The sequence below is a fragment of the Condylostylus longicornis genome, unplaced genomic scaffold (genome assembly GCF_029603195.1).
Source record: "Condylostylus longicornis isolate FDR11 unplaced genomic scaffold, ASM2960319v2 ptg000016l, whole genome shotgun sequence".
Classification (NCBI taxonomy): domain Eukaryota; kingdom Metazoa; phylum Arthropoda; class Insecta; order Diptera; family Dolichopodidae; genus Condylostylus; species Condylostylus longicornis.
Window position 1 is genome coordinate 3,465,001 of NW_026577985.1, and position 12,230 is coordinate 3,477,230.

Below are 12,230 nucleotides of genomic sequence, written 5' to 3' on the forward strand. Positions count from 1 at the left end.
ATTTTTAAGATATGTATAAACTATGATTTGGCTTTTTGTTACCGAATTTCCTGATGTCACCCCAAACGCTAGCGAATTTCAACCGAATTTTCTGGTGCTACACAGCTACTCAGCTGAAATGCCAAGACATATTACTAAAACTTCTAAAATATATATGTGCTGCAATTGGACACATAGCTGCAACCCTTCATGCACCTTAGAGAGCTTTAATTCTTCAAATATTTAAAAACAGTCAATGAGCTGTGATTGAACACATGTCTTTAATTAAATTTCCCTAAAATTAGTAACAGTCCGTGGTAGAAATAAAAAAAAAATTTTGAAAGTTGGGTGGTGTTTGCTCTTTTAAAGTGAACATTTTTGATCAAAATCGCACTGGATCTTGTCTAATTAATTTGCTATAACTCTTGATCCCTTTGTCGAAACTGAAAATAATTTTATAGTAAAACTCTTAAAACTATAAAACTACTAACAAAAATTGAAGGAAATCCCATCGTTTAGTTTTGAAATAAAGTGTTGTTAAACTTCAAACGCGATTTCCTCGATTTAAAATTTATGGCGTGTGGATCAAAATAGCACTTAGCCGGTGAATTGTTGAACGAAAACTCTTTGTGCGAGGTATTTTAAGGACATAATATGTTTTAAAAAGTTTTTCACAGTTACAATATACTCGCGTAGGTTTATGCGAGATTGCTTTTTGAATTTAGTAAAAAAATTACATATGTAAGTATGTTAATTTAAATTCAGATAAAGGTAATGTACCACATTACTTTTTTCTTAATAAACTAAATTTTTCGAAATGGAAGCTATTCTTTTATAAAGCATTTAATAAACTATGATTTTCAAACAATAAAACTAATAAGAACGTCCGTAGTAAATTTAAATACGATTGATATGTATTTACTACATACGTATGTATGAATGTGTGTGGCTATTTTAAATTAATTTCCTTTGTACGAAAATTTTGGGAAGAGCGTCTAATATTAAACAATGCATAAAAGATAAATTAATTTCAGTAGTTGGTACCTACCTGGGAACTTTAAATTTTTTGATTGAGTTAAAAAGAAATTTGCGTTACATTTATGTATACATATGTATGTATACGTGAGATCTGTTTTATCAAAATTTTTTTGCATATAAAGCAAGTGATATCACTGGCGGAAAGTCAGTGATGAATTAATATTCAATTCGAAAGCAAAACAAAATAGCAAGGCATTAATCATCTTGTGTTTTAGTTATACCTACATACATACTTACACATTTGTTATGTAGATACATTGCTATTTTTTCCAAGAGTTTTCAATCATGCTAGGGGGATTTTCGAGTAATTTGTGTTTCAAGATAACATTTTTTGTATTATTATTTTTAAATGAGAGTTATGAATATTCTATACCAGTTCCAACTTTAGAAATATTATCACCTAAGGGGTTTCGAGTGTATATCCCAGGTAAGTTGAATTTTTGCTTTAGATATGCGGGATTTAGACTTTTTCTTTTTTTTGGCTTTATTTCGTTACATTATATGTATTTTCATTACGTTCTTCCCCTTTGTTTAAAGAATTTTTTTTTATTTTTTTTTAAATAACAATTATTCATTAATACAACTTGTTGACAGGTACATACATATATGTATATGTACCTACTCACCTACAGCCGAACTCGTTTATGCAAAATTAAATTCTGGTGGTTTTATAGTTTCCAAAATATGGCCTTATTATTTTTTGAACTTTATGACTTCTACTATAAGAGCTGCTTTCTAATTAACTATTATTTTTCTTTTAAAAAGTTTAACAACTTTTCGTTTAGCTGAATGTTTTAATTTGAATTTAAATGTTTAATCTGTGGCAAGTGATGATAGACCCCTAATTAACTTTCGCTGATTAAAGTATTAAAGGGTCAAAATATTTAAAACCAAGACAAGGTTTATTGTATATAAAAGTATGTATTTAGTATTAAATTCATTGCAGCGTTATCACCCTCAAAATTAAAACAAATACTTATATATGCATGTATATTTAAGCTTAAAGCTAAATACAATATTTAAGCTGGGCTCTGTTTGGTTCAACTCAGTTCCATTGTAAAAACTCAGATGTTTGGGGAAAGTAACGATCCATATATGTAACGAAGTATATGTATGTGCATGTATGTATGTACATATGGATATTGTATAAACGATTTGCATATCCACATATATGTACATATGTAGGTATTTATGTAAGTATATTATATACATACATCCATATGTATCTTTGCAACTTTTGGTACCCCAGAATGACGAGCATTTTATGTTTGTAATTATTCTAGTTATACGTACATACATATTTTATGTTGTTCTATTTTAAGATGAACCTGGTATTGCTTTGTTTGGGTTTCATGGTGCTATTAATAGAAAACTAAATGGGATTGAGCCTGGAGATTTCGAGGAAGATATTTTAAGGGCAAATAATGGTCATTGGATTTATGAGAATAAGAATCAAATACTCGAACCCGGTGACATTCTTTATTACTGGGTTCATGTGCAGCATAATAATCTTGGTTACCGACTACTAGATCGTAGCTTTTTGTTATCTAATGAATCAAAAGTTGATAATGGTTTAAATGAACATTCAAAAATAGATAAAACTTTAACCAAATTAGTGGAAAAGAAGACAGACGAAGATATAAGTGACGTTGAAAGATTACAATTGGTTGACGAAAGATTGAAATTAATCGAAAATCAACGTATAAGTAATAACAGCATTGAGAACTGTATTATATCTAAAACAACAGTAAACGGGCGAAAGGTTTGTAGTAAAGCGTTAATATTTGAAGAAAATTTTGATTATTTCAATTGGACTAAATGGGAACGTCTTATTCAAATTCCATCGGATAGTGAAGATGCCGAGTTCGTTTCATATCAAGATTTTCCAGAAAATTGTTATATTACGGATGGAGACTTGCATATTGCTCCAACACTTTTAAAGGATGCTCCAGGTTATAGTCAAGAATCTATAAGAAACGGTTTTATAAATTTTGGATCAAGGTAACAAATGCTGACATACGGTATTTTGTTTCGAAAAATAATGAACACATGCGTATATACATACTTGCACATTTATATTTTTTATTAGGTGTACCTCAACAATTGATATTGACGTGACATGCAAACGTGAAGCTGAATTCTCTAGAATACTACCACCGATTGTATCTGCCAAGTTGCGAACGAAACATTTTTTTTCATTTCGGTATGGTCAAGTAGATATAAGAGCAAAACTGCCTATAGGTGATTGGATTTTTCCTCGTAAGTATATTTTTTTCTCTTATTTAAGGCACACAAAATGCTTAACTTACTTTTTAAAACAACTATTTAGAGCTGTTCTTGCAGCCCCTACATAATGAATATGGTATAAATGGATACGCCTCTGGACAGTTAAGAATTGCGTTCATTCGCGGAAACTCTTTTCTAAGGACGATAAATAATAAAGAAATTGATGGGCGTACATTGTTTGGAGGGCCGGTTCTTGCCGTAGGCGAAAAGTTTCGGGACATATGGCTAAAAAGCAAAACTCTAGACGAACACTTTGGAAGTAGATTTCATGTAATGATATTATAATGCATGTACATATTGTATACTCATTAAAGAAACATTCGAATTTCCATTTTAAATTTTAGAAATATACTGTAGTTTGGGATGAGCACTCTATTACTCTGGCGCTAGACGGTAGAGCTTTTGCAACCTTTCAAAAAGGATTCAAGAACTTGTACGACATTTACAATATAACTCACGCCGAAAAGTGGGAATTCGGAGAAAAATTAGCTCCTTTTGATAAAGAAGTTAGCGAAATTTTTAAATTTTTTCTTTTAATTTACTAAATGCGTTTTTTTTTTGTGGCATTCCCAGTTTTTTTTAGAAATCGGAGTTTCTGCTGGAGGGATTTCTGACTTTCCTGATGGTAGCCGTTCTGGGACCCAGCGCAAATTGAAGCCTTGGCAAAATTTTAATCCAAAAGCAGAACTGAAATTTTGGAATGAAATTAGCACGTGGCATTCAAGCTGGAGTTATGACAAATCTGCTTTGGTTATAGATTATATAAAAGTTTGGGCAATATAAAATAGAAACCATCATTTAGCAAAATAAAAAAAAAACATTCCGAATGTTTAATTTAAATATGTTTTTTACTTCCAATTTTTTCATATACATTTTCCCAGTTATTTAAAATTACTCCATTTTCTAAGTTATGTATTTCTTTTTAAATGATTGAGTTTTTCTATGCTTCCTGGACACCTTAAAATACATAAACGTATAAATGTTAAAGCTAATAATATCGATTGTCCTAAAAACTCTCGCTTAACGCCATCTAAATTTTGAAATCGTTTAGTAAAATCTTGCGGTATTGAAACTTTGCTTTCTACATTAGTAGTGCTGTGCTCTATGTTTGTAGAACATGTTTCACTTGAAATATTTGCAACATTATAATGGTTTTTAATAAGTTTTAATATAACTTCGGATGTAGTAACACTTTCTGAGCCAATTAATGTGTCGAAAAGGCGCGAATGTAAATATCTTTTTAAAAAAAATAAATTTGGAAAAGATTTTGAAGACAAATTTCTGTTATTTTCCACCCATTTTCTATTTCTTAGACCGTAAGAAATAATTGCAATTATTTGAGATTTTTGTATATTTATATTAATTTGTGGAGGGCTTCCTGGTTGTGCCATTTGAGCTACCTTTGGGTTTTCTAATACATAGCAATCTGAATCAGGTATTTCGTTAATCAAAACTAAACATTGTTCTACTAAATCATTTACATGCATTTTTTTATGAAGAATGTCAATACAATTCCAATGTGTCAACGTACATAGGTCACTCACATTTAACTCAAAACGCGTCCATGAAATTGTAGATACACCAATGTAGAGTGATAGACATGTTTTCATATGCATGCGAAGGGATTCAGGTATTGGTGGGATTGAATACTGCATTCCGACTTTAGTTTTTTTTTTTCCATTTTCAAAATTGTTCCGGTCTTCACATTTTGGATTTAAAATCTGATGTGCAAGTTTTTCAACTATTTTAATGCCAATGCCGTTGATACTTATCAGGTCATTCATATTTTTGAATTGTCCGTTTACTTCTCTCCAAGCTACTATGCGTTGGGATCGTGTTTTGGCAATTCCTAAACTAAATAATAAAATAGAAAAAATTTTCTATCGTTTATTTAATACCTAATAAGCTCTTTTTCCGTTGAATTGTTGATAACATTTAAAACGCTTTCCTCATCGTTCTGGTTAAATGTTTTACTAAGCCCGGTCATACACAAATTTCGTAAGAATTTAGCTTTGTGGTAACATTCCTGAAAACTTCGTTGAGGAACCAGATTTTTTAATACGTTTAATTGAATCTAGAAAAGATTTATTACATTAAATAAAATTAACCCCACAAGAAAAACAAAAAACAATAGCTGTATTTGTACCATTATGCAAAGGCTAAAGTAAAGTAATTTCAGATAATATGTTCCATAAATTTTTGTCAAATATTGGAAGGTGGGATATAGAAAATAATCGATTAGGAAGTCGATTTCCGTGATAAAATTTTTAGAAAAATCGACTTCATGTTGTTACATTAGGTCCTTTACAAATTAAGCAAATTGTACGGTTTAGTTTGTAACGATCAAAATTTGAAACATATTTGATTTGTAAGCATCCAATCCCATTATACTAAATCGTATGAGAAAAATAAAATCTTGTCATATTTTCCAACCAATTTTTTGATAGTTGAAACAATTAAAAATTGTTAATACTAAAATTTTCGATCTGTTGTAAGTGTGACAAGCTGATTTTTATTCTTTTTTAACTACAATCATGAAAAAACGACAAAGTAATAGAAAATTTAACCAAAAAAAAGGTCTGTCTGGTATAAAAAAGTTTTTAAAAACTATATAAAACTTGAAGAAACTTTGTAAAGTTTTTGTGTCCCAAGCGTCATTTTCTCAATGTCTAAAACTTTTTCAAGTTTTATAAAGTAAAGTTTAGTGTTTTAAAAACTTTTGAAATTTTACAGCTGTCGAAACATACATTTTTCTTGGTATGTCAGAAGGTTTTATCTTCCAAAAAAATTTTTCCTTAACAATTTTTTTTTTTCAAAACTTTAATTAAAAGAATTTATTTTCTTTTAACCAAAATGGATTGTTAGATCATTTTTTCCCACTTTTATAATCCAATACCAAAAAATGTTTGTTTGACAAATATTTTGAAATTTATCACTTATTTAAGTTTTTTATGTTTTTTCAACTTTTCCGTTTGGTGAATTTTTTTTTCTTTTTGCCGAAAATTTCGTCATCGTTTCTCTTTTCAAAGTTCTTTTAAGTTTTATACCAGACAGATCTAAAATTTGAAATTTAGCTTGAGCTGTAAACGCGGCCTTGTAATTATTTTGTTCTGTCATATTTTTTATAATTGTTGAATCGAATTTAAAATTTTAAATACATAGATCAATTTGCGTTTTATATTGTTATTCTTTAAAACACGTATGTACATACATATATATTTATTTATTTATTGTAATAACCAAAGTAATAAAAAGGAAGAGGTTTCCTATTCAAATTTTTGTAAAACGTTTCAAATTCTACTTATAGACTTTTTTGCAACTCAATTCATCAATTACATAGGTCTGATTCTTATCTTTATAAAACAAAAATAGACACATTGTTTGTCTTCTGATTTTAACTTGTTTCTTTTTTCATAATAACTCACTGATACAGTGAGTTATTAAACAAAAATAAAAATTTGATGTGGTCAAAATAATTTAAGTAGTTTATTTAATATTTTGTTTAAAAAGAGTTATTTTGAGAAGCAATTTAAAATTTTAGGATAATATAAAGTTTTCTTCTTCTTTCTGTCTTTCTCACATCTTTCTCTTTCATATGTCAGTTTTTGAAATTCAATACGTCAATAAAATTCTCCTCAGCTAAAGATTTTAATGTTATATCGTATCATAAATCGATTTGGTCAGATTTTTTTTCTCTGTTAAAATTCTTTGTTTGCCCATCTAATTTTTGTTGTATTGTGTGGAATTACGCAATGAATTAGAAATGCTAAAGAAAGGAGCATCTTGGAAAAACAGTGAACGCAAATTTTTTCTGGTTGTCTCTCTTTTTGCTCCGAGCATTGTCAAAGTCGCTAGCCAGCCCATAGCCTCGCTTATAGCAGCCACCTCCACCTGAAAGACGCTGCAGTGGTCCGGAAGACGAAAGGAGATCTCCACCCCAAGTTCTCTGGAGTAGACTCCCCCCCAACTCTCTCGTTTAACTTGGAACTCGTTTCCACCCGTGTAGAAGTGAATAGAACCGCCCCAAATGTTGCCTTCGCTCCCCTAAGTTTGACTTGACGGGAGCAAGGTGTTAAGGTTTCTCGTGAATGAAAGCAGAGGAGAGACATAGTCAACCTTCTGTGCCACATCCTCGCCGCCTTCTAATATGGCAGCGTGAACCACAGGGCTGCCGAACCAATGTGATGCCGCTCTTAGCCGCCTCTGCCGCAATTTGCCTCCCCCGGAATATCAAATGGAAGAAGATGAAAAACTACCTCGAGGGCCTGTGTAGGGGATGAGCGCAACGCTTCTCCAATGCACATCAATGCCTGTGAGTCCCATATTGATGGACCGGCTAAGTCTCATCACTGCGGTGTAGAGACAGTGAACCATGCGTGATTCAATGGCTCTTGCCAGAGTAAAGCACAGTTGCCTTCCTCATTCTCTCCCTGATATTGGGTCCCCAGTTTAACTTATAGTCCAAGATCAATTCTAAGAATCTCGTCTCAGAGAAGAAAGAGAGCCCAGTTCCATTAAGTTTTGGCGAAACCAAACTTGGTATTTTGTATTTTCTGCTGAATATGACCAGTTCCGTCTTACGAGGGCGCACTTTCAAGCCAGTGCAAGCAGCCCAAGCAGAGACGAAATTAAGAGCTCTCTGAATCAACCCATTTAGGGCGTGTAGGTGCTTTCCCGACACAGCTACCGCCAAGTTGGCAGCATAAGCAACCATCTTGTAAATTTAAATCAAACTCACTATTTTTTTCTCTTTGAATAAATTTATTTTATAAATTGCAAATATTTATAAGTATTTTAATATCACAATATCTTATGACCCTCGAATATGAACATATTTTATTATAAAATTTCTTATATTATCAGTTTTGGTTGACAATTTTACTGAAAAACTCTAAACAATATTAATAATAATAAATATAAATGCATACTTATAAATTGTAATAACTTTAACACAGTATAATTTTTAACAAATTTTAATTAATATGATGGTTATTACTCACCTTATTCATTAATTGAGCTTTACATACTTATTCATTCTAAAACAAATATTTTAGAATATAAATAATTTACGCTAATATATTATTTTATTTACTGAATTCAACTGCATCCGCACGTCTTCATATATTTTTTTGGTGACCACTCTATAAAGCGAAATATATTTCATTTCATCATTTCTAGGAAAACTCTAATTATACAAAAAAATAAAGTTGGGTCAAACCAATGGTTTGTATTGTAGCACTTTTCCCATCAACAAGTGAAAATTCTGCTTTTAAATACAGTCTATGTATACCTATCACACTAAAATTATTTTCATTCATATACAAAACTATTTCTAGGATTGCATATATTTAGGATGACGCATATATGCAGTCTTTGAAATAAAGCAAAAATTAATATAAAGTGGGGTTAACATAACGCTCGATTTTAAGGGTTAATTGCGTGAGTTAAGAAAAATAATTATATTTTTTAATGTCATGGAATTTACCGTTAGCTTTTTGTGTTTATAGAAATTTGAAAAAGCTTGTGGTTTCAGAAATATAACGTGTCAAAAATTCAAATTTTACAAATTTCAAGAGGCGATAACTTGAGAGGGGGTGGAGATGGAAAAAAATTTTCTTCTAACGAAATGAACTTTTTGTTAATGTCTAAAAGCCCCTAAAATTTCAAGCTTCTACAGGCTGGGGTCTAGAAGAAAAACGAAATCAAAAATATGAAAAAAAAAAGACTTTACATAACGGTAAATTTGGACGGCCATTTTGTTTTTCTAAAGTTTAACTATAGTATACCGTGCTAGGGGAAGCAAGCCGCTGCCTTTCTGCGTTTGCAAAATTTTAAAAATGCTTATGGTTTCACTGCAACAAATAGTTAAAAAAGGCCATTTTTAGAGTTTTGGGGGGGTATAACTTCTAGAGGGGGGGTGATAGGTAAAAATTTTGGTTTACGGAAATAAGTTTCTAGTGAAGATATATGTACGTATTAAATTTCAGCTTTCTATCTTCAAAGGTGTAGAAGTTTTGTAAACAGACACACGGACAGACGGACGGACGGACGGACGGACGGACGGACGGACGGACGGACGGACAGAGTGAAACTAATAAGCACTTTTTTTCAAAAATTTTTTGGAAAAGTGCTAAAAAGATCATTTAAAATATTTGTTTGTCTTCTTTGTTTACAAAATCTTCTTTATTTAGTTTTTATATAGCGGTGCGTAATTCTCTAGAAAAAAAATAAAACATTTACATTTGGTATTTAAAGTTAGTTTCATTTTGACAATGCTCGGATCAATAGACTTACCTGAAGTTTTTGGCTTCACTATGTTTTTTTTCAAGATACGATTTTTTGAGGGAGGGCATGCGAGATAGAAACAATGAAGCTCCTTGTTTTATTATTTTTAATTCGTTGGCATGATCATTCAGTGTTGTAGTTTATATTTTGTGTTTCATCTGATGTTTCTATCTAACAAGTCCCAATGCTAAGAGAGAAATTTGAAAGCACAATCTTTTTTATATGGATTTTTAATTCGAAATAGCTATTTTTTGAGAAATAACAAAACAAACTCATACTTATTATAAAGCAGATAAAATTCCGCAATCTATTTAAAAAACCAATTAAATATAATAATATTTTCATTCGCAATTATTTTAAAATTCTTAAAGTACATGCAAAAAAGCAGAAAAACTACAAGCGGAACCTTCCCCTTCAATATTCTATATGGTATTGAAAGCATTTCATTATTTTTAAATGAGGACCTTTTTACCCATAGGGTAAGTTGACTTAAGATATGGGGAGTAACTGTAGTGTTAAGTTGAAATATAATTAGTGAAAGAATAATTACTAAATAATGATACGAATACATAGTAAAAATAATTTGAAGAGGGAATTAGAAAGTAATATCTAAAATACAATTAAATATTATTTTACCAATACAAATTTTATATACACTTCAAAATTCTACCCCTATTTTCATTTAAGAAAAATTTTAAAAACTTAATATATCAATTACCTAAGCAAAAAAAATATTTAAAATTCTTTGAAAAAGACAATCATATATTTTTATGACCGGATTTGAATATTTTTTTTTATTTTTGAAATAAATAGTATCTTAGCAAATGAATCAAAAATTCCGATAGTAAAATAACAAGTACTTACATACATATGTACATATGTAAATTTTTGTTTATTTGCGTTGAGTATTAAAATGGGCCATACATACACAGGCATTGTTTCATTCAAAAAATGGCACATAAATAGATTACTCTTGTTTACCTACAAGGAAAAAGTGAAAGAAGAGCACAAATAAATTTTGCACGTACTAAATATAACACTTTTGAACTAGTTTTAAAATATTTATCTACAAAATAAATTGTTAGGAAGTAGGTGAATGTATGCTTTTTTTTGACGTCTTGTTCCACACTGCGTTTTATACATTTATAATGAAATTATTAGCTTCCTTTCCAGTTGTTTAGCTGCTCTTAATGAAATGTTTAAGTTAATACACCAGTTTCCACAAGAATCCACAGCAGTTCGTGGTTTTATTTGAGAGTTCCAACGGTTCGCTTTTTAAGATAATTGTTTTAGTCACAGTCAGGGTGATAGAAAAATGATCTCATGTCAGATCGAAGTTTTCAGCAACATAAGTGTACCTAATAGCTATGCCTTTCGAAATGAAAAAATCTATGAGATCTGGAGTACGGTTGGGATTTGTTGGCCAATTTATTGGTTTTCCAGATGATAAAAAGTTACATTTTAATTAATTTACAGTTTTAAACACGGTCCTGCCCCTGGGAGAGGTAACTTTCAAAACCCAGAATGTTTTTTAGCATTAAAATCTCCATTTATAATGAAATTATTCCTCAGCTCTCAAACAATGCTTTATATTCAGTTATTTTGAGGTTGTTCTATTCGGGCAATAAATAGTTGTGATTTTGAGCTTTTTATTATTTAATTTGATACATACTTATTCGACTTGCGTAATGTTTTTTTTATTTTTGGCTCCACGTAATGTTTAATGTTGTCTTCGATAATGACTGGCAATTTTTCATACAAATATAGCCTTTAATATTATATTTTCATTAGTGAATATTGTTTTCATTAGTGAAAATTATTAAATTTTCATTAGTGAAAATTATTAAATTTTCATTAGTGATTCAATATTTTCGTTGTATAAAAATGTTTCTTGAATTTGAAAAGACAACACACGATTCAAATATACATATGTATGTACATATGTTTAACACTTAATATTGTGTTGTTACAAAAATATTGATGTGGCCCCTCCCTAGTAAATATATGCCCGTGCGTAAGTCTTGGATGTCCTAACCTTATCCTGGTAAGTGCGACAGAGTCCCTTCGACCAAAATTGTCAATTGATGACTAATATTGAGTATCGTTTTTTAGAGAACGTAGTTTATTCGATGTTGAAGTTGACTGCCACTTATCTTCCCATTCATCGCAATTTTTTTTATAAATACTCTGTTTTAAATCTTTGTAATAATATCTAAAGTTGGAATCTTAGTTCATAGAACTTTTAACTAATTTGTCCACATCAACATTACCTGGTATATCAATGTGGCCTGGAATCCACAAAAATCCAATAGTTTTATTCGCAGAAAAGAGTAAATGTCGTATTTTTAGTGCAATAGGATGATATGGATAAATTTTCTTTAAAATTAGCAGAACACTAATGGAATCACTGCATATTACACAATATTTTACGTCCAAAGTTGTTGCATATTTAATAGACTTAAAAATAGCATAGAGTTCAGTAGCACAAATATTGATACGCCGCGTAAGATGATACATTCTCGGAAATGATTGAGCCGTCAGAATAGATTTTCTGATAGCTTAAATATTTCTTGTTAATTTCATTAAAAAGAGCCACAAAGATTTTCGAACAGATCTTGCTTTTCTGATGCGCCAAAAGACTC

General features: G+C 30.5%; 2 protein-coding genes across 4 annotated transcripts; one reads left to right on the forward strand and one right to left on the reverse strand.

Annotated features, from left to right (window-relative positions):
• Positions 1-1,253: 1,253 nt before the first annotated feature.
• Positions 1,254-4,128, forward strand: LOC129605906 (beta-1,3-glucan-binding protein-like). The gene is made up of 6 exons (XM_055515913.1): positions 1,254-1,444; positions 2,340-3,018; positions 3,107-3,276; positions 3,347-3,573; positions 3,648-3,809; positions 3,877-4,128. Exons 1-6 carry the CDS (start codon positions 1,303-1,305, stop codon positions 4,084-4,086), a joined length of 1,590 nt encoding a protein of 529 aa, XP_055371888.1. The 5' UTR covers positions 1,254-1,302; the 3' UTR covers positions 4,087-4,128.
• A 10-nt stretch (positions 4,129-4,138) lies between these two features.
• LOC129605907 (transcription elongation factor, mitochondrial) lies at positions 4,139-6,068 on the reverse strand. 3 transcript variants are annotated; one of them, XM_055515916.1, is made up of 3 exons: positions 6,051-6,068; positions 5,202-5,377; positions 4,139-5,157 (listed from the first exon to the last, which is right to left on the reverse strand). In XM_055515916.1, exons 2-3 carry the CDS (start codon positions 5,288-5,290, stop codon positions 4,212-4,214), a joined length of 1,035 nt encoding a protein of 344 aa, XP_055371891.1. In that variant the 5' UTR covers positions 5,291-5,377; positions 6,051-6,068; the 3' UTR covers positions 4,139-4,211. The 3 variants fall into 3 exon arrangements, with proteins under 3 accessions (XP_055371891.1, XP_055371890.1, XP_055371892.1); XM_055515915.1 differs by lacking the exon at positions 6,051-6,068 and adding an exon at positions 5,450-5,623; XM_055515917.1 differs by lacking the exon at positions 6,051-6,068 and having other exon boundaries at positions 4,139-5,152; positions 5,202-5,441.
• Positions 6,069-12,230: the final 6,162 nt, after the last annotated feature.